This window comes from Pieris rapae, chromosome 24 (assembly GCF_905147795.1).
Source record: "Pieris rapae chromosome 24, ilPieRapa1.1, whole genome shotgun sequence".
Lineage (NCBI taxonomy): Eukaryota > Metazoa > Arthropoda > Insecta > Lepidoptera > Pieridae > Pieris > Pieris rapae.
The window spans coordinates 817,202-840,768 of NC_059532.1; the positions used below are offsets into that span (position 1 = coordinate 817,202).

Here is a 23,567-nt window from a genome sequence, read left to right on the forward strand (position 1 = left end):
GTTCATAAGTGTACATTATGTTACCTATATGAATAAATGATTTCTGTTTTGTTTTATTTTAAGGTATGTAATCGGTTTTTGGATTTACACTGATGTGTGACACTGGTTTGAACCTGTCCCCAATCGTGACCTGGCCTTTCCTCTTCTTCGCTTTGGAAAATGCAATTTTCTTCGGCTTTTCCCACACATCCACTTTTCTCTCCTTTCGTTTGTAGTAAAACACCTCCCAGGCTAAGGTGATCATCGCTAAACCAAGTCCAAATAATGTCGCAATAAACACCCCACCTGTCATACAATTGTGTTAATTTAATTCGTAATAAATAAAAAAACAGTATAGTTAGTTAGCACAGTTCTATTTCCTCGGATTCTAATGCCCATTTGCTCTCTGTTCTATAAAAAAATCCGTGCGAGCGAATAATTTTTTTCAAACATTTCCCTCTTGGATTTTTTTTATAGAACAGGGGGCAAACGGGCAGGAGGCTCACCTGATGTTAAGTGATACCGCCGCCCATGGACAATAGCAGAGAGTTAGCCTTCTAACTCACTTTTAAAACGAATAATATAAAATATATTTTACTCACCAATGATTTCGTAATTATAATAATTAAAGTTATTTTTATATGAATTATTAATATCTAAATGTCGCTAATATTATTGGAGCAGCTTGAATAAAACATTAAAACAGTGTTGGCTTAGTGGCTTCAGTGCGACTCTCATACCTGAGGTCGTAGGCTCGATCCCCGGCTGTGCACCAATGCAGTTTCTTTCTATGTGCGCATTTAACATTTGCTCGAACGGTGAAGGAAAACATCGTGAGGAAACCGACATGTCTTAGACCCAAAAAGTCGACGACGTCTGTCTAGGGCATCGAGCCCGGGTTTACCCGGGCCGTAAAAACCCGGGTTTTCCCGGTTCTGCGGATTACAAAAAAAACCGGGTTTCAATTTTTAAAACTCGGGTTTTCGGGTTTTTCGGGTTTTTTTTATACTTTTGTTTTTGTTGTTTATTAAGTTTAAAGCACTTTGAATGCAATAATAAGTAAATTGAATAAAAATTCGCTTTGATAAATTATTATTTATGACACAAAAAGTAGCTTCTTTGCTACGTTCCTACCCATAAACAAGACATGCAAGTTAAATGCGCGTCCATCTCAGGACATGAGAGGGGTGAACTGTGGAGTAGTTGAGAGGGGAGGGTGTATCGTTGCGCGGGTGATGAATACCGGCGCCATTTGAGACTGATGCCAACCCAAGTATGCAGGTTATGGTGTCTCATATGGCTGCAGTTGATGGAATTTCTCTTAGAACGTTCTCAAAATCACAAAATTTAAAGTACCTTTCTGAAAAGACCGGCAACAAATTACCAACTACTGCTGATACCGTTCGCCACATAATTCTCAAAGACTTTGATAAAAGGAAGCTAGAAATAATAAACGAGATAAAAATTATACTGTCAGATGAAAAGAAGTTTTCGATATCATTCGATGAATGGACATCCATGAAAAATAGAAGATATATAGGGATCACTTTACATTCACCAAATTTTGCGAGGGATAGCAGTTTTCGAAATCTAGGTCTCATACGCATTCACGGGTCCATGAATGCTTACAATTGATTGAGGCCAAGTTGGATGAATATGGGGTATCTCTAACAAATGGCATCGTCGCTCAAACCACAGACGGTTGCAGGCTATTGGTTGCATTAGGGAAGTCCATTAAGTCATGCATCGCTCATGCCATTCAGCAGGCAATTGTAGACGTAATGTAGAAACGCAATGCTGGCTTCGAGGAAAACGTTGACGAGGATGAAGATTTGCCTTTATCGGTATTGGCTCAAAGACTGCAAACTGTTGAATTTAACGACGACACGAATTCTACAGAAAATGACGAGGATGGCGTTGAATTTAATAATGAATCCTCGTTTATGGAGTCCTTCAGTTCACAGTCTTTGCGATACAATGATCTGCTATCAGAAGTACGAAAAGTTTTAAAAATTTTCAAGAACTCTCCGACAAAAAACGATGAAATCCTTCAAAAACATTTCAGAGCTGATTTTGGACAGGAGTACTCCCGCTGTTAGATGATGATGATCAGGAACTGAACAGACAGTTATGTCAAGCTGTTGCTACTGATAATTCAGCTCCTGACACTGGATCAACTTGTCCATCAGACGATTTGCTTAATACTGTGAGGGTTGAAATGGCACTCTTCGAGAATGGAGGTTTAAAAGGCACTAGATAACTTATTTAGTTTAAAGATATTCTGAAGAAAAAATAAATATTTATCACTTTTTTAAACATTAAAAGTGTTTTTGTAATTTGTAAAGTACTGTTTCATTTATTTACATTCTTCCTCACCCTTTATATTTTGTACACATTATAGGAAATCGATATTTAAACGCAGATTAGTGTATGTAAAAAAAATGCAATAAAAAGATCGAAATGCTCGAAAAAACCGGTCTACCCGGGTTTTGATTACTCTTAGACCCGAAAACCCGGGTTTTCAGAATTGAACCGAGTTTCGATGCCCTACGTCTGTCAGGCACTGAAGGATGATCACCTACTTGCCTATTAGATTTAAAAATGATCATGAAACGGATTCAGAAATCTGAGGCCAAGACCTAAAGAGGTTGTAGCGCCACTGATTTTTTTAAAAAAAAACCCGAAAAGATATTCGAATCGAAGATAAAAGATGCGTTTAAAATACTAAATGGTGTCTTTGATTGATAAATCAAATCTGACTGAAGTATGTACGAACCAATTCGACTAAAATAAAATGAAAATTATGTTTTAAAAAAAATACCTAAACTCTCTAGAGTGATCCCTTCAGATTCGTCAGCATCAGGACATGTATGACGGGCTGTTTCGTTCCAGTATCTTAAATGTAAAAACAATTGATATGAATTAATCTTTTTCAATAATTTTTTTTATACTTCTTTGACGTTTTTATTTTCACTTTTGATCAAATCAAATCGTTTATTTGCCAGAATAGTTTTACAATTAGTTACATAAATTACAAAAATCCGCCACATATGAATAGGTATGCAAATGTCATCTTATATTTTATTTATTTATTTATTTGATCTATTGAATAACAAGACTAGTTATTAAATCTTACATTTAGATAAATACATTTAGAAAAATGACAGCGCAGAGTTAGACACCAATATTTGTAATAATTCTTATCTAAAAAAAAATACAACGATTTAATCGTTAGGCTTCTTTTTCTTGTATTTAATAACATCTAAAGTGATGTTCCCCGCGATAATATTAAACTTATGATCTAGGTAGTCGCCCACGCTACAAAAGCACCTTGCCTTTAAGAACCCAATCACCTTCCCCTTGAAAACATTACATGGCAGCGATCTATAGCTTCTAGGAAGGTGATTAAATATTCTTACGGCCATGGCGTAGCAATTTTTGGAATATATCTCATCTTTCATATTTGACAATTGTACATATAGTAATTCTAATATACCTAATAACTAACCTTAAAATTTAATAATTAAAATATATTATTAAAAGGAGTCCCTTTAGGCAAGGTTCTGAAGATACTGGCAGCGGTCCCCCTTTGAATAGCTAGACTAATTCTTTGTGCGAGGTAGCTGCCAGGTCTTCGTTCTCCTGTGATGTCGACTAACCTTTTTGATAATTCCCTAAAAAGCTTTAATGCGCTAGGACCCCACGGACCAAGGGTCTCGACACCGTATGGGACAAAATCATATTCAGAGCCTAAACCCCTGTATTTGCAAGCTTTAAAAATGATGAGGGTAAATGTTTACGATGCGCGCGCACACCGTTACAAAAAACCGAAACCCTGAAGATAGCTACCGTCAACATTTTAGTTTTTTTTTTATATTTAAATAAACTTTATTTAACTTATGCGTTATAATAAAACTTTCAATGTATTAAATAGCTTTTTTTTATTGTTCGTGTCATTTTTTCTATAAACATAGAATATGGCGAAAGATTTCTACCTTTTTACGCCAAAGCAGTATAATATCTTCTGATGCAGTCTTGTGTAAATGTGTATAGTAAAATAAATAAAAATTTAAATAAAATAATAAAAAGAATTATATAACAATTTTTTAAACACAAGTTATGTTTTATTACTTTAACTGCGTGTGTGCTATGGCTGTAATTGACTCTTGCTCAGCATTGATGAGGAGCGGAATGTTCCACAGCACGGGTCGTTCTGCCGGAGACTACATCAGCTAGCAATTATAATAATAATAGTAGTAAAAGCTAGCAGTTTAAGTAATGAAGTCTTGTATTGTATCGTATTATATACATACAATACAATAATATATGTTTTCCTAAATAATAAATTTCGTGTTATATTGTCTACTTAGTTAACGTTCTGCTTTGTATCTTATTTTGGAAGTGAAACTGAAAAAAAAACAGGCATTGAGCGTGTCCATGGGCGGCGGTATCACTTAACATCAGGTGAGCCTCCTGCCCGTTTGCCGCCGGTTCTATAAAAAAAAATAACTTCTTTAGGCGCATGAGGGCGTATTTACGGATGAAACGTCACGAACATGTGCAGCGTTTTTTGTCGAAGAAACGGGAGAGAGCTATTGAGAGAGTGAGAAAAAATACACGCTATTGGCCGATGTATTCGTTTAGTACATATTAGAACTTTGGATGGCAATTCTGTCGCATAACCTCTTGTGCAGTAAACGTAGTTTTTTTTACTTTTTTTATTTATATTATCACTAGCAAGTTATGTGCCAGCCCTGCACATAACGATATACTATTTCTGCTGCCGGCGTCGCTTCGATATCGTACTTAGTTTTAAGAATTCCTTTCTTAGCATCGCGCTTCAGAGGACTATGTTAATTTGTAATTTTATAGTAAATTCGTTTGTATTAAATTGTTTTTTTTAAGTGCACCGGCGTGTGAAATATAATTAGTACGTATACAGTATATAGTGTGAATATAGATTTACATATACGTGGAGTGATCATATACTGGTACATGATCATCTATTTGGGCTTTTACCTTAGTAATAATTAATTTACGAAGAAGTTTCACTTCTGAATTGTACTTTGTATGCACGCATTTTATTATCAGTGAAATTTCTTGTGGATATATCCAATGTGTTAATTTAATATTTTATTAAACAAAACAGAGTTATCTGTTTATTTTCTAAATAATCCACTTTTAGTGTGTGCCGTGATGGATCACAACTTAACCTTAAAATCGGTCAAGCAGTTTTGGATGAGTTGGTAACACGAAAATTTAATACATGCTTGTTTATTTACATTTAAATTCTGTCTTAAGGATATTTTTTAATATCAAAATCTCACTTAGAAGCCAGCTGTTCCAGGAACCTTTCCTTCTGCAAATCCAGAAGCGTCCTTGACAAGTCCTCTTGTAACCTGGAACCTAATGTTTTATTTAGAATAACCTTCACAATTTAACCACACCCCGATCTGTTCTTTTGTGACCAGCTAGAGGAGAACCGGCACTAGCAGGCATCCTTTCTTTTGAACCCGTGCTTCCCCACTTGGGAACTTTTTAGATGACGATGGCAGTAAATGTAAAATTAGAAGCATTTCTTTTTTACCACCTCCATAAAAATATATAAAAAAATACCGGCAAGTTTGAAGAGGCGAGGCAAATAACTTAAGATTTACCAAATCTTTAAAGAAATTATTATATAAGAAGTATTAGATTTACCAAATCTTTAAAGAAATTATTATATAAGAAGTATTAGATTTATCAAATCTTTAAAGAAATTATTATATTAGAATTACACTGTTTCAGAGTATCTTTTATTTGACTTGCGAACTGGTAGTTAACGTAAATTTACAATTAATTTAATTTTCTTGACGTACCTAAGTGTACTTGTTTTCCTATATGAATAAAGATATTTTTTTTTTGTTTGTTTGAATAAATACCTTGTTGGACTGCAATTGCGTAAGGCTGCTCCGCGAATACTTCACCCACTTCAGTGAGGTTGCAATTTCTTGTTATCTCGTATCTAAAACGAGTTCTCTACCTCAGAAATGTCTTGACTCTTCTCTTAGGAGAACCGTGAGGAAACCGGAGTGTTTTAGAATCGTCAGAAGATCGCTGATCACCTACTTCTGTACAGTAATGATGTATCCCGATAACCCCTTTCCTCGGGTCAGCAAAAGTAAGCAAATATCTCACAAATCTTTATATATATAATTCTTCTGTGAGTGTGTATGTCACTGAACTTCTCTCAAACGACTGGACCGTATTTGACGAAATTTTTTGTGTGTGTTCAAGGGGATCTGGGAATGGTTTAGATTCACAATTTTGTCCGCTGGACAATGTTTTTTTAATTTATTAGTAGTTGTTGATTTTGGAATGTTTTACATTGGATTTTTTTGAATGATTTACATTGGATCCGACAGACGGCGCTACCATCGCATTGTCAAATTTTAAATAATATTCGTATTTTAATTTTAGTCTGTCCCGACAGTTAGCGCTGCGATCAAATAAAAAAAAAAGTTTTGTTATCATTGTGTTATTGTAGACCATGTGCTGGATCGTTAGATATTGTCATAACATTTGAATAATAATTTTCATCAAAATGGTCCAGAATGTTTTAGCTTATTAAAAAAAGTTTGAAATTTTCAAATTAAAGACGTGTAGACAGGACAACGTCTGTCGGGTCCGCTAGTAATAGTATATTAACGTGTTATTTTTATTTTGTAAGTTTCTCCACCCCTCCCCCCATACATGCTATAAGGCTGTAGCGCTGCCGGCTTTTGTTAGAAATACGCTCTTTGAAGGACACTAACGCCCGAACCCAATAATTAATCCACAATCTGGGATCAGACCGTGACAGTCGATCGATCTCCTATCTATATCCCAATAACCAAACCCTACGAAGACAATCCATTTACGACAACCAATAGAATGTAATCTCATTGCTTTTTATCGTTGTATTTTAGCGACAATAAATATTTAAATTTAATGTCTACGTTTAAAACATATCAAATAGCTTTTTAATTATTTTAAAAACACATAGAAATTAAAATCTTAAGAAAGGATATTAGCACAGTTGAAGTGTCATTTTCATACAAAGATCTATCCACAAACTCCAATCCGACCTACCATGGATAGTTTTTATCGACAGATGGCTATTACAATCGATTGGTTATTGGCACTTTTATCAGTGTTTGGATTAAGATGTCTATCTCAGATGGTCAAAAATGGTTTGAGATGGGTTATTGGGTTTGGGCGTAAGTCGAAGGTTTTGGAAGTTCAGTGGGTAACTTACTTCACTTCTGCTGAATCATGTATGAACGCAAAGTCGGCTTCTGTGTGTTCATTCACTTGTCGAAAGCCGGTTTTCGCATCTGGTACTGGACCTGCGAAGACCTGGATGTGAGATACTTCTGTCTGATCAGCATAGGATCGTTAATTTGTGAGGCTTAGGCTGATCTAATTTTACATATTTCGTTCGAGCATTGTTAAATGCTAAAGAAAGTTTATTAAGCCAGGGTTCAAAGACCTCAACTTTTCTGCTTTCTCCACACATAGTTATATATATTAAAAAAAGAGTGTGTGTACTTATGTACACGCGTTAGATACTTCTTTGGCGTATGGAGAAAAATAACTAAAACGCAGTAGTGATTAACAATAAATATTAAAATTACTCAAAAAGATTTTATTTAAATAAATAAATTATTAGTAAATAATTACCGTCCCAATATGAAATTGATTTAAAAACACCAAAATATTTATTTATTCGCACTGTTTAATTGTATTGTTACGAAACACGTTCTAAATATAAAAATACTAGAATATACAACTTGAACATAGTTATTTCCATGCCACCTAGACCTAACTTAATTCTGTTAATTTTGTGTCACGGTGCGCGCGCATCGTAAAAATTCACTCTCATCATTATTCTCCATCGCGCCAAAAGAAGAAGAAGAAGAAGCTTTACCTGATGCATTAATAGCGAGCAATATATGACCATATTGCTCACGAATTGGATAATCCCAAACTCTGTACTGCGCTTGATCAGTGGTCGCGTTTAATGTTATTTCTTTCCACACTCTAAAAATAATTTAGAATATTAATGGATTAAAAGGCCGGCAGCGCGCTTGCGAGCCTTCTGGCAGTGCGAGTGTCCATGGGCGGCTTTTTTTATATAACATGGGGCAAACGGGCAAACTCACCTGATGTTAAGTGATACCGCCACCCATGGACACTCTCGATGCTAGAGGGCTCGCGAGTGCGTTGCCGGCCTTTTAAGAATTTGTACGCTCCTTTCTTGAAGGGCCCTAAGCTGTGTCACTTAACATCAGGTGGTCCATAAAAAAACCTTTAAAAGGAACAGTTTATAACCATACTTAATGCATATATAGGCGGATGCCCTTCATCATCAGAATCGGCCATTTCGTATTTAAGTTGAAATGAGGGTAGGAATAGAAGAATCATCGAAGTCACAATAAAAACCGCACAAAGAAATTCAGAAATTCACTTGTAATTAGGGAATCATTTAATCAATCATTTTCAATTAGTTTTGAAACAGCAAGGCACTAGATTAATAAAAATAATAATCCTTTATTCTTCCACATCCTATTTACATAGATTAAATAAAATAGATATGATTACAATTTTAACAAAGATGCGATCCCTGTCCGGGAGAAGGCCTCCTCCAACTTTTTCCACCCTAATTTATTTTGTGCCAACGTCATCCAATTGAATGAGAATATATATATACTAATAGATATAAAATAGTGATTATATTCTGGTACATGATCATCTATTGGGGCTTTTACCTTAGTCTACATCTACACTAATATTATAAAGAGGAAAACTTTGTTTGTTTGTTTGTTTATAGGCTCATAAACTACTGGACCGATTTTAAAAATTATTTCACCATTCGAAAGCTACATTATCCACGAATAATATAGGCTATATTTGAACAAAAATAGGGTTCCGTAAGATATTTGGGTTTTTCGGACACAATGTGTAAAAAATCAACCAAAAAAGTTACTTATTTTGCGTACCCTGCCTAAACTATTAAAGATAAAACCATAAAATGTTTTAAGTAATTGTAGATCTTATAAATATCTACGAAAAAGTCGGCGACACACTATACCTATCTATGTCGAGTGAGGCACAATAACCATAAATGATATAAATGGCAAAACGACCTTTGCCAGTTCAGCTAGTAATAAATAATTTCGTTTATATATATATAATATTATAATAATAATAATAATAATAATTAAGTTTCACTTCTGACATGTACTTTGTACGCAATTAGTCAAACCTGTATAATGTGTCTTCAGCGAACTTCATGTTAATAAAATATTGGTGTACTGTCGAACCCTCGACTACAGTGTAATTGATGCGTGACTGCCGAGCCAACTGCTCCAATGATGACACAGGTGTCTGAAATATGTCTTAAATATTAAGACATCGACAGACAGATAGACAACAAACAAACACACACATAAATACACAATATAACAATATTATAAAATACTAGCGGATCCGACAGACGTTGTCCTGTCTACGTCTTTAATTTCAAAATTTCAATTTTTAATAAGCCATTTTGATGAAAATTATTATTCAAATGTTATGACAATATCTAACGATCCAGCACATGGTCACACACGATATAACACAATGATAACAAAACTTTTTTTAAATTTCGGGACAGACTAAAATTAAAATTCGAATATTATTTATAATTTGACAGTCTGTCGGATCCAATGTAAAACATTCCAAAATCAACAACAACTAATAAATTGAAAATTAATTAAAAAAACATTGACCAGCGGACAAAATTGTGAATCTAAACCATTCCCAGATCCCCTTGAACACACACAAAAAATTTCGTCTAAATCGGTCCAGTCGTTTAGGAGGAGTTCAGTCACATACACACGCACACAAGAAATATATATATTAAGATATATAATCGGATATTAAAAACAATTGATGTCTCATTATATTTTTTTATAATATTGTTATTTTGTCTATGACTGTTTCATAATTAAAAATCATTTGTGGTGTTTTGAGGTGTGTATAGTCTAAAGTCAGAGTTCCCCAAACTTTTTTGTGTCGTAGACCCGTTGCCATGTTTTTCCGGGTTGGGTAGACCCCCTACTTCCCTGATATTGATTTCCTGTAAATTTCTAACTGTAGTGAAGTTTAGTATTAAAAACTGAAAGTAAAAACACATGTTAATTTATACATTTATTAATTGAATTGATCTTTTTTGTTTTTACAAGTTCAGAATGTATTGCAACCACAAAGCGAATACTTTTATAAATAATGTATATGTTTTGATATTATAATACAGTATGATGTAAGTAAATAGGTACTATCAGTGTATGAAAGTGAACCACCATTTTCATTTCATGGGCACCCAAATTTTCGCTGACGTAGACCCCTATATAGACCACTTTGGGAATCACTGACTCTAAATCAAATATTTAAAAAAAATCTATAAAGGAATACCTGCATCCTCTCAACTGTAAGGAACGCAGCCAGATTGGCTGTAAACGTCGCCAGCATGAGTACCACAAACAACCAGTATGCAGCCACAAGTGTCCGACCCGAGAGGGCCTTGGGCGCCTCACCACCGCCTTGTGGTGTAAAGGAGGTTAGGGCGAACCAAAAACTCTCTTTTAAAGTGAACTCCCTAAAACAGGAATTTAACAAATCAAAAGTCCAGTGTTGGTGGAGTAGCTTGATTCGAAAACAGAAGCTCTCTAGGAAAGCTTATTATAAAATGTCAGATTACCTAGAAGAAAGGAAGCTTGTTGAAGTATTTATAATTCATGTAAATATTTTAAAAAGAAGCTACTTGTCTGTTAAAAACTTCTTTGATTTTTTAGTAAAAACTTTGCGGTTGGTTTTTTTCTTTTTAAAAGACATTATTTTGACAGTTGGGAAAGAAAAAGCACGAGTGTGTGAGCCCACACCCCGAACGCTATACGTCCCTGCAATATGCCACTTTTGAGCAACTGTATAAAAAAAGTGTTTTCTCTAAATGTGTAAAATAAAATTAATAAAAGATTATAATATATATAATAAACGACTAATAGTTATAATATATAAAATAATAATACTAACAGTTAAATTATAGTTTTAAAACTTGTTATAAAAACTCTAGTACCTGCATGGGTACGGATATGCATCTGGATTATTCCTGGCCGAATACGGTGAATATTTCTCCAGAAGCCATATCATCAGGCCAGTTAGTAATAGGGCAGCGACGATACTGAGCCACACCTCCGTCCGTAAAACAGTCATGAATTTAAACAACGAAGTCTTACGGATTGGCTTACGAATTACTGAAAAAACAATCATTGATTTTTATGGCACTGGCATCTAGTCATCTGAGGGTATGGCAGAGCATCAACCAGGTCGAGCAAGAACCGGCACAGCCATTCTTTTCTCGAAGCAGTTCAGGTCTTTTATAAGCCCCAAAATTCCGTTTTAAATGAAATGAAATGAAATCGTTTGCTAAGATAATGGTACAATTGGATCGACTATTATAAAACTCCGCACAAACAGCCATATATAAAGCATGCAAATGTCATATTGATTTTTATAATGTCATATAATAAGACCATAAACAGAACGTCATAAGATTAACTTAAGTCATTTATAACTGTTGTCAAGATTTATGGTCTGAATACTCTCCCTTGCGAGACACCTTGCCTTTAAATTTAATCACCTTCCCCTTGAAAGAATTACATGGCAGTGATCGATAACTTCTAGGAAGGTGATTAAATAGTTTAATAGGCATGGCGTAACAATTTATATGGAAAAAATAAGAAACCTGAATTAGCCATCATTTACCAAGTAAATAATAAATAAAAGTATTTTATACATTGTATATTTCAAATTTCATTCGATTTGAACCAGTGGTTGAAACAAAAATTTGGCGGTTAAAAAGAGTGGCGGAAAGTTTATTGCCAGTTCTTCTCTTCCGTTCTACGGCCTCGATTTGAACTGGCAGTAAATGTGAATTTAGAACCATTTGATACGTATTATTTTTAAGCTTCATATTATGTGTACATTGTGTTACTTAGGTAAATTATTTTCAATGATTTTTAAGTAGAATATAAAAATTATTAATTTTGTCATTCACTAGCATGTATAGAAGCTTCAAGAATACAAATACTGTTTAATATTAATATAGTCACTAGTTAACGTAGTTAATTACTTAATAACTTAATAGTTTTTTTTTCTAGTTATATTTTTTCATGGCATACATTACCAATAAGTATTCCAGTTTGTTCGAAATAAGGCGCTACAAAGTCAATAACCTCCTCCCTTTCAGCCGTCATGGTTAAAGCGGATATCGCTATATCAGTCTCCTAAGGTAAAATACATTTTATTAGATACATTGTCCATATGTATTTTTCAACATCAGTAGAGGTTGCTTCCAACTCACACAAACTGTGTCAGTTATGGACGGACGACGATGCGCCTGTGTGGCAAAGTGAAATCAGACTAGGGTAAAAAACCTAAATGGTACTTTGCACTTCGCTCGCCATAGTGTCAGCAACCTAATAAAGCCTATTCCGGCTAAGCTACCAAGCATAGGCTATAAGATCAACAGCTAGATTACATTTAAAAATAAAGTGTTTAACAGAACATAAGTAAGTAGAATTAATAAGTTTTCCTTTATGCTAAATCCTTATCTAATATGTAAAATTCTCGTGTCGCGGTGTTTGTGGTTAAACTCCTCCGAAACGGCTTCACCGATTCTCATGAAATTTTGTGTGCATATTGGGTATGTCTGAGAATCGGACAACATCTATTTTTCATCCCCCTAAATGTTAAGGGTAGTCCACATCTATTATTACACTTTTTATTTTTTGGAAAAAAATATATTTCTTATTTTTTTATAGTACAGCATTAAAATACATACAACCATAAATTTTCAACCCTCTACGATCAACCCCTATTTTTTATTATAATCGATATACATGGCAAAACTAACGTTTGAAAGGTCAGCTAGTATTAGTATGAATGTATATCTGAATGTATTTTTTAATCTTTGAATGTATCTTTAGATTTTTCGTCTTATTATTTACGAAATAAACACATTACCCCAGTCATCAGATCACCGACAACACCATCCCACGTACCATTTGGTAGTCTCTTGCCAAAATCACCAGTCCTTGGAGTAATTATCTCATAGTCAAAACCCATTTCCTGAGAAATAAGATCACTTCTAATTATTATTCTTATTTATTTATTTATTCACACTTCGTTGCTAGAAAGAAACACAAATAACACAATATATATAAATTACAAGGGATGCAACGGGCGGCCGTATCGCTAACAAGCGATCTCTTCCAGGCAACCCTAGTAAGAAAAGAAAACAGTAAATAAAAAATGATGAGTGCAAGAAGTGCATAACCAGAAGTTATATAAAAAACAAAATATATTTATATTAATCTATAGAACTTTAATCTAGAGAAAAAAAAAACAATATTAATAACTAACTAAAACTAAAAAGCTAATCTTACAGATTTAAGAATAGCAAATAGTGAATTACATTTACAAAAAGAACAGGAAATTTATCTTTCAAGGAACGCTAAATAAGTGAAATAATTAGGTAAATATCATAAAATAATATGTCATAGACAAATGGCGGGCTTTTTGACATCACTTTCATCACTTTACTCTATTGTCAATAGTTTCCACAGCGTATGCGATTTAAGAGTTTTATTAGCATTCACTTGGCTTACATTATCTTTTTAAAAATATTCTATCGTCTTTGATCATTTGGACTAATAAGGTGAAGTTTTTAAGTAAATCTGAATAATATACTGAGCTGTGCTCTGCGGCACGTACATAACCTAAACATTTTTAAATACAAAATGATATATTTTAGTGTAGATATTGATGTCCTCTATAAAATTGTATTACATCACATTGTCAATAGTTTTCGCATCGTGCGCGATTTGCGATTTTGATTTGTATTCACATTAACTCAGTCGAACGATTAATAATTATACTAATAATACGAATAAGTATAATTATTATTACTTGTATTTTTTTAAATTAATGAGTATTTAAGTATTTTTTTATAGGTGATATAGGAACATAATGTCCACAAGCCACATTACATCTTTTAGGATTGATTTAAAAAAACGATTCCTCATAATCTTTGCATATATACTAAAAACCCTTAAAAGAGTTTTTTTATTGACTACTTAATATTTGACCTAAACTAACCCAATATGTCATTTTGAGTCTCAGAATAAATGACCACGTTATTTATTTATTGATACTTCGTTGCATTACAATATAAAAATTTAACATAATTAAATGAAAAGAGAGCAACTGGCGGCCTTATCGCTTTCGAGCGATTTCTTCCAGGCAACCATTATAAGTGACTAAATTATAATAATGGAAATAAATTCATTCAAAAATAATTGAAATTTAATAGAGCGTTATTCTCGTCTTACCTCTGCGATTTTTTCTATAAGATCCACACAATATCCTTCGTACATTGGCTGTCCTTCTTCTGTGAACATAGCATCGCCTGTCACTGGATCCAGTTTTGGGAGAGTCCAGGGCACAGCCTGTAAATTAAATGACGCTAGAACTTTTTAATCCTCAGATTTGAGTATAGGCAGAATATGAAATTCCACCCGTATCACCTCGACGTCCACCGTTCCACAACTGCGCGTTTTTCGAGGCAGTTTTTGCCGCGCACCGCCACTTTGTGGAACCAGCTGCCGACTGAAGTATTTCCGAACCAATTCGATTTAGGGTCCTTCAAGAAAAGAGCGTACCAATTCTTAAAAGACCGGCAACGCACTCGCGAGCCCTCTGGCATTGAGAATGTCCATGGGCGGCGGTATCACTTAACATCAGGTGAGCCTCTTGCCCGTTTGCCCCCTGTTCTATAAAAAATCAGTTACGTCATCTTTTCTTCTTCTAATGAAGAAGTAGTAGTTGCTGCCAGTTCTCTTGTGAATTTATTAGAACAATATAGAACATTCTATAAAGTAGTAGGTACTTACCGGATAAGTCCCAATCCTAAAGAAATCTCTCAGAGGCTCAAATTCAAACCCCGGTATTATTTTAAAGTCTTCATTTGAGGACCAAGAAGCAGCTCGTTGCAGACCTTCATTCGGTTTGAAGGTGGACAAGATGAACGGAGATCGGAGGTTTAAACTGGAACTAAAAATGCTACAATTCAGATACTGAACTGACAGATGACAGTTGTCATAAACGATTGACATGGCAACTGGACTCACAAAAATTAAACTCTTATTATTATGATAAAACAAATAAATAATATATATCATATAATAAATAATTATTATTATTATTTATTGCAAGAATATGGTACAAAAATGTTAAGTAAATCTGTTTAAATCGTTCGCATATTCTGCCACACACAATGGCGCGCAAATTTATTTTAATTTACATTATAAGTCAAGTCTGTTCTATTCTGTTCTGTTCTATTCTGTTTTATTCTGTTCTATTCTGTTCTATTCTATTCTATTTTTGGCTTTACTTTACAGTCTTTATTACCTTATTCAAAAACATACACATAACAAACAAAAGTTACAAGGCAACGGACGGCTTTATCGCTTACAAGCGATTTCTTCCAGGCAACCCTAATATGAAAATATAATTTTTTTTACGATATTACCATTATAATACTCACTCTTCTTCATTCCAATAAAACATGCTGTCATTGCCACCATTTTGAAATATGTCAATTTGATCCAAAGTGTCATTCTTGTGTGCGTCACATGTCATCTTCGATAAACCTATGTTTAATTTAATAAACGCGTCTGATATGTACTGAAGTAAATTTGTTAGTATCAATTGTTTACGCTGAAAAGACAAAACTTTATTAGTAACTTTTTAGAATTTGCATAGATAAGGGAAGTAGCTAGTCAATTCAAAAATTCTTTTATTCATATAGTTAACATAATGTACACTTATGAACGTCAAAAAAAAGAAATATACATTAAATGATTCTAATTTGACATTTACTGCCAGTTCTCAAATCAAGGGCGTAGAACGGAAGAGAAGAACAGGCAATAAATACTCATTTATTGATGTAAGAATTTGAGAAATAAGTTTTTTTTTTTAATTTAATAACTAATTAAATTAATTAATTCACCAGCTCTGGAGTCACCGGTACCCATATACCAGGCGCCAACTAACTAACGCCCGAACCCAATAATTAATCCACAATCTCAGTGTAATGAATTTATGATTACTTATTACTATCTTACAAATTTATTATTTATAAATCACGTTTATATTTAATTAATATTTATATTCAAGTTACAAGCTACTTTATTTGATTGTACTTTGTACTTGTCGATGTAACGAATTTATGATTATATGTTATTATTTTACAATTTTATTAGCTAAATTATGTTTATAATTAATATTTATAATTTACAGTATAGATTATTTGATGACTGTAGTTGTTTAATATGTTTTACTCGATGTTAATAATTTTATTGATTTTGATAAAGACGTTTTGGTACGATCTAAAATAAATGAGGGTATTCTGATTCGCTTGACCAAGACGGACGTTAAATTATTATTTGTGTGGTTGATTAAGAATAAGACTTATTGGAATAATATAATTGTTGTAACGAAGCCAGCATTTTTATTATACACCAGAATCGAATTGTGAGAATTCATCACATCAGATTAAAAACAATCTGGGATCAGACCGTGATAGTCGATAATATATCTTCTGTCTGCAATTCATAACCAAACCCTACGGAGACAATCCATTTTTGGCGACGGATAGAATGGAATCTCTTCGCTCTTTACACTCATATTTGATAAGTAATCAATATCAAAGTAAATAAAACCGTACAAATAATATTAAAATATACATGTATAAAATCTTCAGATAGGATATTGGCACAGTTGAACTGTCATTTTCATACAAAGGTCTATCGACATAAACCGATCCGACCTACCATGGATAGCTTGTATCGACAGATGGCTTAAACATTCCGTCGATTACTTATCTACCCTACTTTTGTAGTTTACTTCTACTTTTTACGATTTATTGTAAACTTTTGTTTAGATTTTGGGTTTTTTGAAATATATAATGTATTGGATTGTTTATTAAGTTACATTAAGTTATATTAAGGTATAAGTACTACTTAGTATGTAAGTTCATTGTTTTGTTTAGATTAGACCTTTGTTAAGAAACAACATATAGGAAAGAGTGTGCATCCCTAACACAGGTTATAGAACTTAAAAGGGATGTACTAAAATGTATATTTAAGACCAGGAACTTAATAAAGGGAATTTTTGTTTTTTTTTTATTTTTGTTTTTTTTGATTGCTTATTGGAACACATTTATCAATATTTGGATTAAGTTGTCTATATCAGATATCCAAAAATGGATTGAGATTGGGTTTGGGTGTATGAATAAATGTTTTTTTTTTAATTCAGTAATATTGGTAAAAGTTTATTAATTTTGTCACTACAGCAGCAGACGTTGAAGCTTCAAGAATACAATTACATACTTAATATGTAAAAATAATTCTAATATAATAACTATCCTTAAAATGTAATAACTAAAATATATTATTAAAAGGAGTCCCTTTAGGCGAGGTTCCGAAGATACTGGCAGCGTTCCCCCTTTGAATAGCTAGACTAATTCTTTGTCCGAGGTAGCTGCCAGCTCTTCGGTCTCCAGTGATGTCGACTAACCTTTTTGATATCTTTCTGAAAAGCTTTATAGCGCTAGGACCCCACGGATAAGAGTCATGTTGATGTTCATATTAGTGTTATATATTTTAGCTAATTACGTTATAACATGCAACAAAAACATGACGCATGCGGCGTTACCTCGCGTGAGGTGTTCCATTTAAGGATTGAAGTGCAAGCGAGAGCGCGGAACGAGCGACAAAGAGGCAGCATAGGCTTCGTTTGTTCGTTTAAAAATTGACATAATTGTATTTATGCGTACAAATAATTGATGCCTTGATGAATTCAATTGTGATTTCCATTTACCTCCTACTCTATATCCATACAAAATATCTACCAAACAAATAAAATTATAATTTTCTTTTGGAAAATACAACCATTCCATCAGTATTTTTTTATGACGTCTTTTTTCCAATAGAAGAACAGTGGGATTTGTTTTGATGGCATTACCTGAGTATTCGAAGGACAAGTACACTCGCTGACACCCAAAAGCTTGCAACATTCATTTGTATCAATTTGCAATATGACAGATGGCAACACCAAAACTGCTGGGTCAAACGGCTCGTAATCATTTAGTACCAGGTTCCAGCGGTAATCTCGACGCACAAGCTTTTCTTTAACAGCCTAAAAACATTTTAACAAAATAAGCAGATTACAGATTACGTACTCCAATGACCAAATTTTTAATTAAAAATAAATCACATACGAAACAACACATAGTGTTTAACATTGAGCATATTGAGCGTTAAATAGCATAACATATATATATTATTGGTCTTGATTAATATTTACGTTTAGCTGAAGACTAATATAGGTAAAAACTTTGTTTAAAAATTGTGTTCACAATAATATCAACAATAGATGCGACATCTATCCACCTGTCGTCGACTACCCTGAAACGCGGTATAGTCTATAGGGTACATTAATGGTAAGCACGCATATACAACAGCTGATGGACTCCTTGAGTCACGTCTCCATTAGATAGACCAGAAGACCTTCGAGCAACCCACCCAAGAGATGGATGTGACATCACAAAACATGCAAGCCAATGGATGCAAAGGGCTCAATGCTGGGAGTATGAAAGTCAACATCCAAATATGGACGTCAAAGAATGATGATGGTGGTGATGAAGATGGTAACAGAATTAAGTAGGGTGGTTTCAATTCAGTAGACTAACCCGTTTATAAGTACTTGTGACGAAATTTCTATCTCCGGCAATGATGTAGAAGCTCGGATCTGGTCTCATCTTTGACAGGGACCTGGCGGAGTCCCTCGTTAGACCTGAATTGACCCACACTCTGACGTTCGATTTGCCCAGGAGCGTGTATAGCGTCCTGTCAACATCTAAAAAAAGTCATTTATATAATCTTATATCTTTAAACGAGCAATTCTTGTATATATATATATTTCACAGCGTACGCGATTTACGATTAATAATTATCTTATATCTTTAAACGAGCAATTCTTGTATATATATATAATTGGAATCTCAGGATCGGCTCCAACGATTTTCATGAAATTTAGTATACGGGGGGTTTCGGGGGCGATAAATCGATCCAGCTAGGAATAAAGGATAAAAAATAACAAAAAGGTGGTGTTTGAGTCGTCCCAATTTAAACTGAAAAATGAATCTTCCTGACATCTATCGGCGAATAATAATACTATTTTTTTTAAATTGCTTTAACGACACAACAACACTAAAGCATATATAATATATATTGTTCATATTTCATCATTTTATTAGTATGTAATTCGTACTTATATATAATTTCCAAAAACACAATTTATAAAAAATAAAAATAGCGAGCAAAGCTCGGCCATCCAGGTACTTTAATTTATTGATCAAATCGCTCATCCTAGGCAATTCTCCGCCATTAAGTTCTGGAACAGCCCGACTCCATACGATTGGCAGCCTCCCTATCTTTTTAATCTCTTCTACATAAACATTGCTTACTGCTACTTAATTCTTCTGTAATGCATCGCATGAATCCGTGTGATTAGCGTTTTAGTTTATTTTATTAAATATTTTTGTATTATTTTTATTTTTTTCGTAATGTTAAATCTTTATTTTTTTATATGATTTGGGTTTTGAACTTTATGCACTACCAATAAATATCTGGATCATAGAAGTAATCGCTTGTTAGATATATAGCCACCCTTATTATTATTATGTAATTATAACGAAGTGTAAATAAATAAAAATTAAAAAAAAACATTCAGCATTATTTACTTATTCAAACTTACCATTTTCAGTTTTAACTAAAATGGCTGCATCCGTCGCATTCCTTGATTCCAAATAGCTATTGATAGCGGTAATCAGATCCTGTGAGTCCAAAGACGATCTGATGATGGGCAGACCAGATCCAATCTTCCAAGAGGCCCACGACAAATCAATTATTGAAGATACACCCTTAGAGAGTGAGGAACAAACTAAAAAAGATATTAAAATTCTTATCTATACTTAATATTATAAAGAGGAAAGGTTTGATTTTTTGTTTGTTTGTATGAATTGAATAGGCTCCGAAACTACTTGGCAGATTTGAAAAATTCTATCACTGTTGGAAAGCTACATCATTCCTGAGTGACATAGGCTATATTTCATTTTCAAAAAAAATAGGCATCCTTACTAAAATTACGATTACATTGTTTATTATTTGATACAATTCTAACAGATGGCGCTGAGTTAAAGGTAGTTTAGTTTAGGTCCGTGTCGTGGTACCAACGTTTCACATAAGTTCTCCTACGGTTTCCCTTGATTAATTTACTACTATGCAAAAACCTTAGCCACAGCAACGCTTGGCCGAGTCTGCTAGTTTTTTTTATAGAACAGACGGCAAAGTTGGAGGAAAGTCTATTATATTATATTTGTGTCGATTATCATTTTCTATCCGCTCTGTGGCCGCCGCATTTTCCAAGGGATCAACGACAAGCAAGAATACTGGGGTGGCAGCCCCCACTAAATTATGCGCTAAGTAAAATATTTAGCTTAAACCGATAACCTGGTGATTTCTAAAATTTTAAAGGTACAGGGATCAAACTTTTAAATTATTATTAAAATTGTTTATTATGGAATATAAGATAGGTATCACTTATTCCACGTCATTAAATTTGAACCTGTAGGCATCCCTGCTCATCAGCAATTGACAGAGGGTGTTGGTCGAGAGAAAAAGCAGGCGTAAAAAACTCTCGGTACTCTTTAAAAAAGCAAATCATCAAACCACATTTAATTTAGAACAAACTAGTGACCCGCCCCAGCTTCGCACGGGTGAAATGCTGATGAAAAGCAGGTTTTTATTATGTAGTGTTATTTCCGTCGCTGGAAAGCTCCGATAATATACGCGTTCGATTGCTGCTAAATAAGCTGTAATGGGCTGTATAGATCTATATTAAATGAACAATGTATTCAAGGTATTTAATTGGTTAAGGATTAATGCTGTATTGGTTAAAATCGCTTCGAAAATTAGCCATTATTTGTCGTAAAAAGTAAATGACAAAAAAAAGTTATTGTGGGTTATCCATAAGAGATAGATATAAACCATCATGGACTTTTCTGTAGACCTTTTCAATGTGTACAATACTTAGTAAATTATTTTAATAAAACTCGTAGGGTTCAGCCTGCGTTTGCAAAGTAAGCGGAAAAAATGTAATTATTTACGACATCACATTAGAAACCTCAAAAATAACAGTACTTCTCCACTATTTAATAGATGTTATTATACATATAAACCTTTCTCTTGAATCACTATATCAATTAAAAAAAACCGCATCAAAATCCGTTGCGTAGTTTCAAAGATTTAAGTATACAAAGGGACATAGGGACAGAGAAAGCGACTTTGTTTTATACTATGTAGTGATATCGCTAATTAATTAGAAATAGCCTGCCCAGCACTAGTCCCAGGCCCTTTTATCAACTAGATAAGCCTTTTTACAGCTTTTCTTTATTAAAAGGCAGACATAAAAGAGCCTCTGGGATTTTATTAAAGAAGAGTATCCCTTTTCCCAAAAAATAATTACTAACTTTAGGTAGTCTACATTAAAAAAAAAGTCTATCTTAAAAATATTTGGGTATTTGAAATCAGTAAGATATATTTACGTTGGTTGTAGGCATCTTCTTCGTTTTCTCTGTCTAGAAATATGATGTCATCAGAGACATGGAGTCCTGGTTTTGCTTTCTCAATTGTTTTGATTGCTGTGGCAATTTGTTCTGGTACATCAACATCGTGTTTTTCAAGGATGAATACTAAAAAATATATAAAGACACTCCATTTAAGGAAGCAGAAATAAAAAACAAAGAACAGTTTTGTTTAGAATTAATGAATTTTGTGTAAAAATATATTTTTTCATGTATATTTTTTTTTTATGTTACAGTTGGCAAACGGGCAGAAGGCTCATCAGATGTTAAGTGATACCGCCGCCCATGGACACTCAATGTCAGAGGGCTCGCAAGTGCGTTGCCAGCCTTTTAAGATTTTTTTTTTTTATAGAACCGGGGGCAAACGGGCAGGAGGCTCTTCTTTTTTTTGCTTGCTGTTTTCTTTCTTTGAAGAACCCTGAATGGAATTGGTTCGGAATTTGGAAATAACTACCGCCCAAGGATCCTCAATCCCAGAGTTCGTAGTCGGCCACCAGCCAATCGCCTGAAGGCTCACTGAAGTGAGTGTGAAATACGAAGTAGATATCCAAATCATCCACAACTCACAACTTGAACTGACCCAGATGTAGGCGGTTTTTACTTTTAACCCTAATTTGTTATTATATATTGTTGTTGTAGACTGCATTGCCGCACGGGCGGATTTTAACTATTAATTATTATTATTAGGTACATTTTGTATCAAAGACGTGGTTATTCATGAGAAATTACTCTACGTATACATGCTTAGTTGAAAATACTTCGTCAGCGCGTTTGGGGATATGACGTCATCGCATTGATTTTAGCTGGCGCGGCGATTGTACACCGTTGTATAAGTATTTTTAGTATGCGCAATATATCAATATGTAAGATACTTACTGTACCTAAGACTAGCCTCAGACGCGACGCAACATAGATTAAACAAAAAAATAAATAACAGTAAATAATAAATCTCCATCTCAATTTCCACAAGTTCTACAAGTATTGGAACGGCCGACTTTATTAATAAGAATAACCGTGATATATTCTTGTAATAAATACGGAATTAATAACATTAAACAAACATAGAAAATTATACGCAATTTCTCAAACATGTCTAAGACATCGCGTCACAGACTACAAAAAAGTCAATTAAACCCCCTTTGTCAGCGTTCACAAAAAGACTATAAACTTCTTAGAAGAAAGCGGCAAGTGACGGACGACAAATGGCGCCAAAAACATGACGTGATTTTAAGTAATAACACAGTAATCAAATATTTAAAATGAAGGGTTAGTTTCGTTAAACAAAGCAAACAGTGATTTTCATTTATTATTCGCGTGTACACTCGTGCAGTTATATCTATTTTATGGAGTTTATTTTCAAGTAAATGAAAAGTCAAGAATTGCATAAACGAATGTAAACTTTTTTTTAATTTGTCGTGATTAAATAGGTATTGTTTATTTCTTTGGTATTCCTACAGCCACAACTTATATATAACGAAAACTAATACTAAATATATTGCAAAATATGGTATAAATATATAAAAAAAGGTTCAATCATTTACGAATGGAAAATAATAACAATTATTGTTTTCCATACGTAAATGATTTTATTGACCTATTTGTCAACTACAACAACAACACTGGCTGAGTTCACAAGAGTTGCTTGCTTTATTGTTAGTTATAAGATTTAGGCATATAAGTTAATTTTTTTAATGTTTTATGTAGGATAATTGGTGTGGGAATTATTATGGATTTCTATCGAATTAGTAGTAACTGT

General features: G+C 33.6%; 1 protein-coding gene across 1 annotated transcript; it reads right to left on the minus strand.

Moving 5' to 3' along the window:
* Positions 1-31: 31 nt before the first annotated feature.
* LOC111000920 (ionotropic receptor 25a) lies at positions 32-22,806 on the minus strand. Its single transcript, XM_045633782.1, has 19 exons — positions 22,688-22,806; positions 21,773-21,919; positions 19,924-20,109; positions 18,857-19,023; positions 18,130-18,303; positions 15,650-15,822; positions 14,997-15,156; positions 14,436-14,552; positions 13,069-13,173; positions 12,230-12,329; positions 11,120-11,297; positions 10,459-10,642; positions 9,266-9,387; positions 7,928-8,040; positions 7,256-7,346; positions 5,901-5,983; positions 5,307-5,385; positions 2,801-2,874; positions 32-285 (listed from the first exon to the last, which is right to left on the minus strand). The coding sequence occupies exons 1-19, from the start codon at positions 22,764-22,766 to the stop codon at positions 59-61; spliced, it is 2,559 nt and encodes an 852-aa protein (XP_045489738.1). The 5' UTR covers positions 22,767-22,806; the 3' UTR covers positions 32-58.
* Between the last annotated feature and the right edge of the window lie 761 nt (positions 22,807-23,567).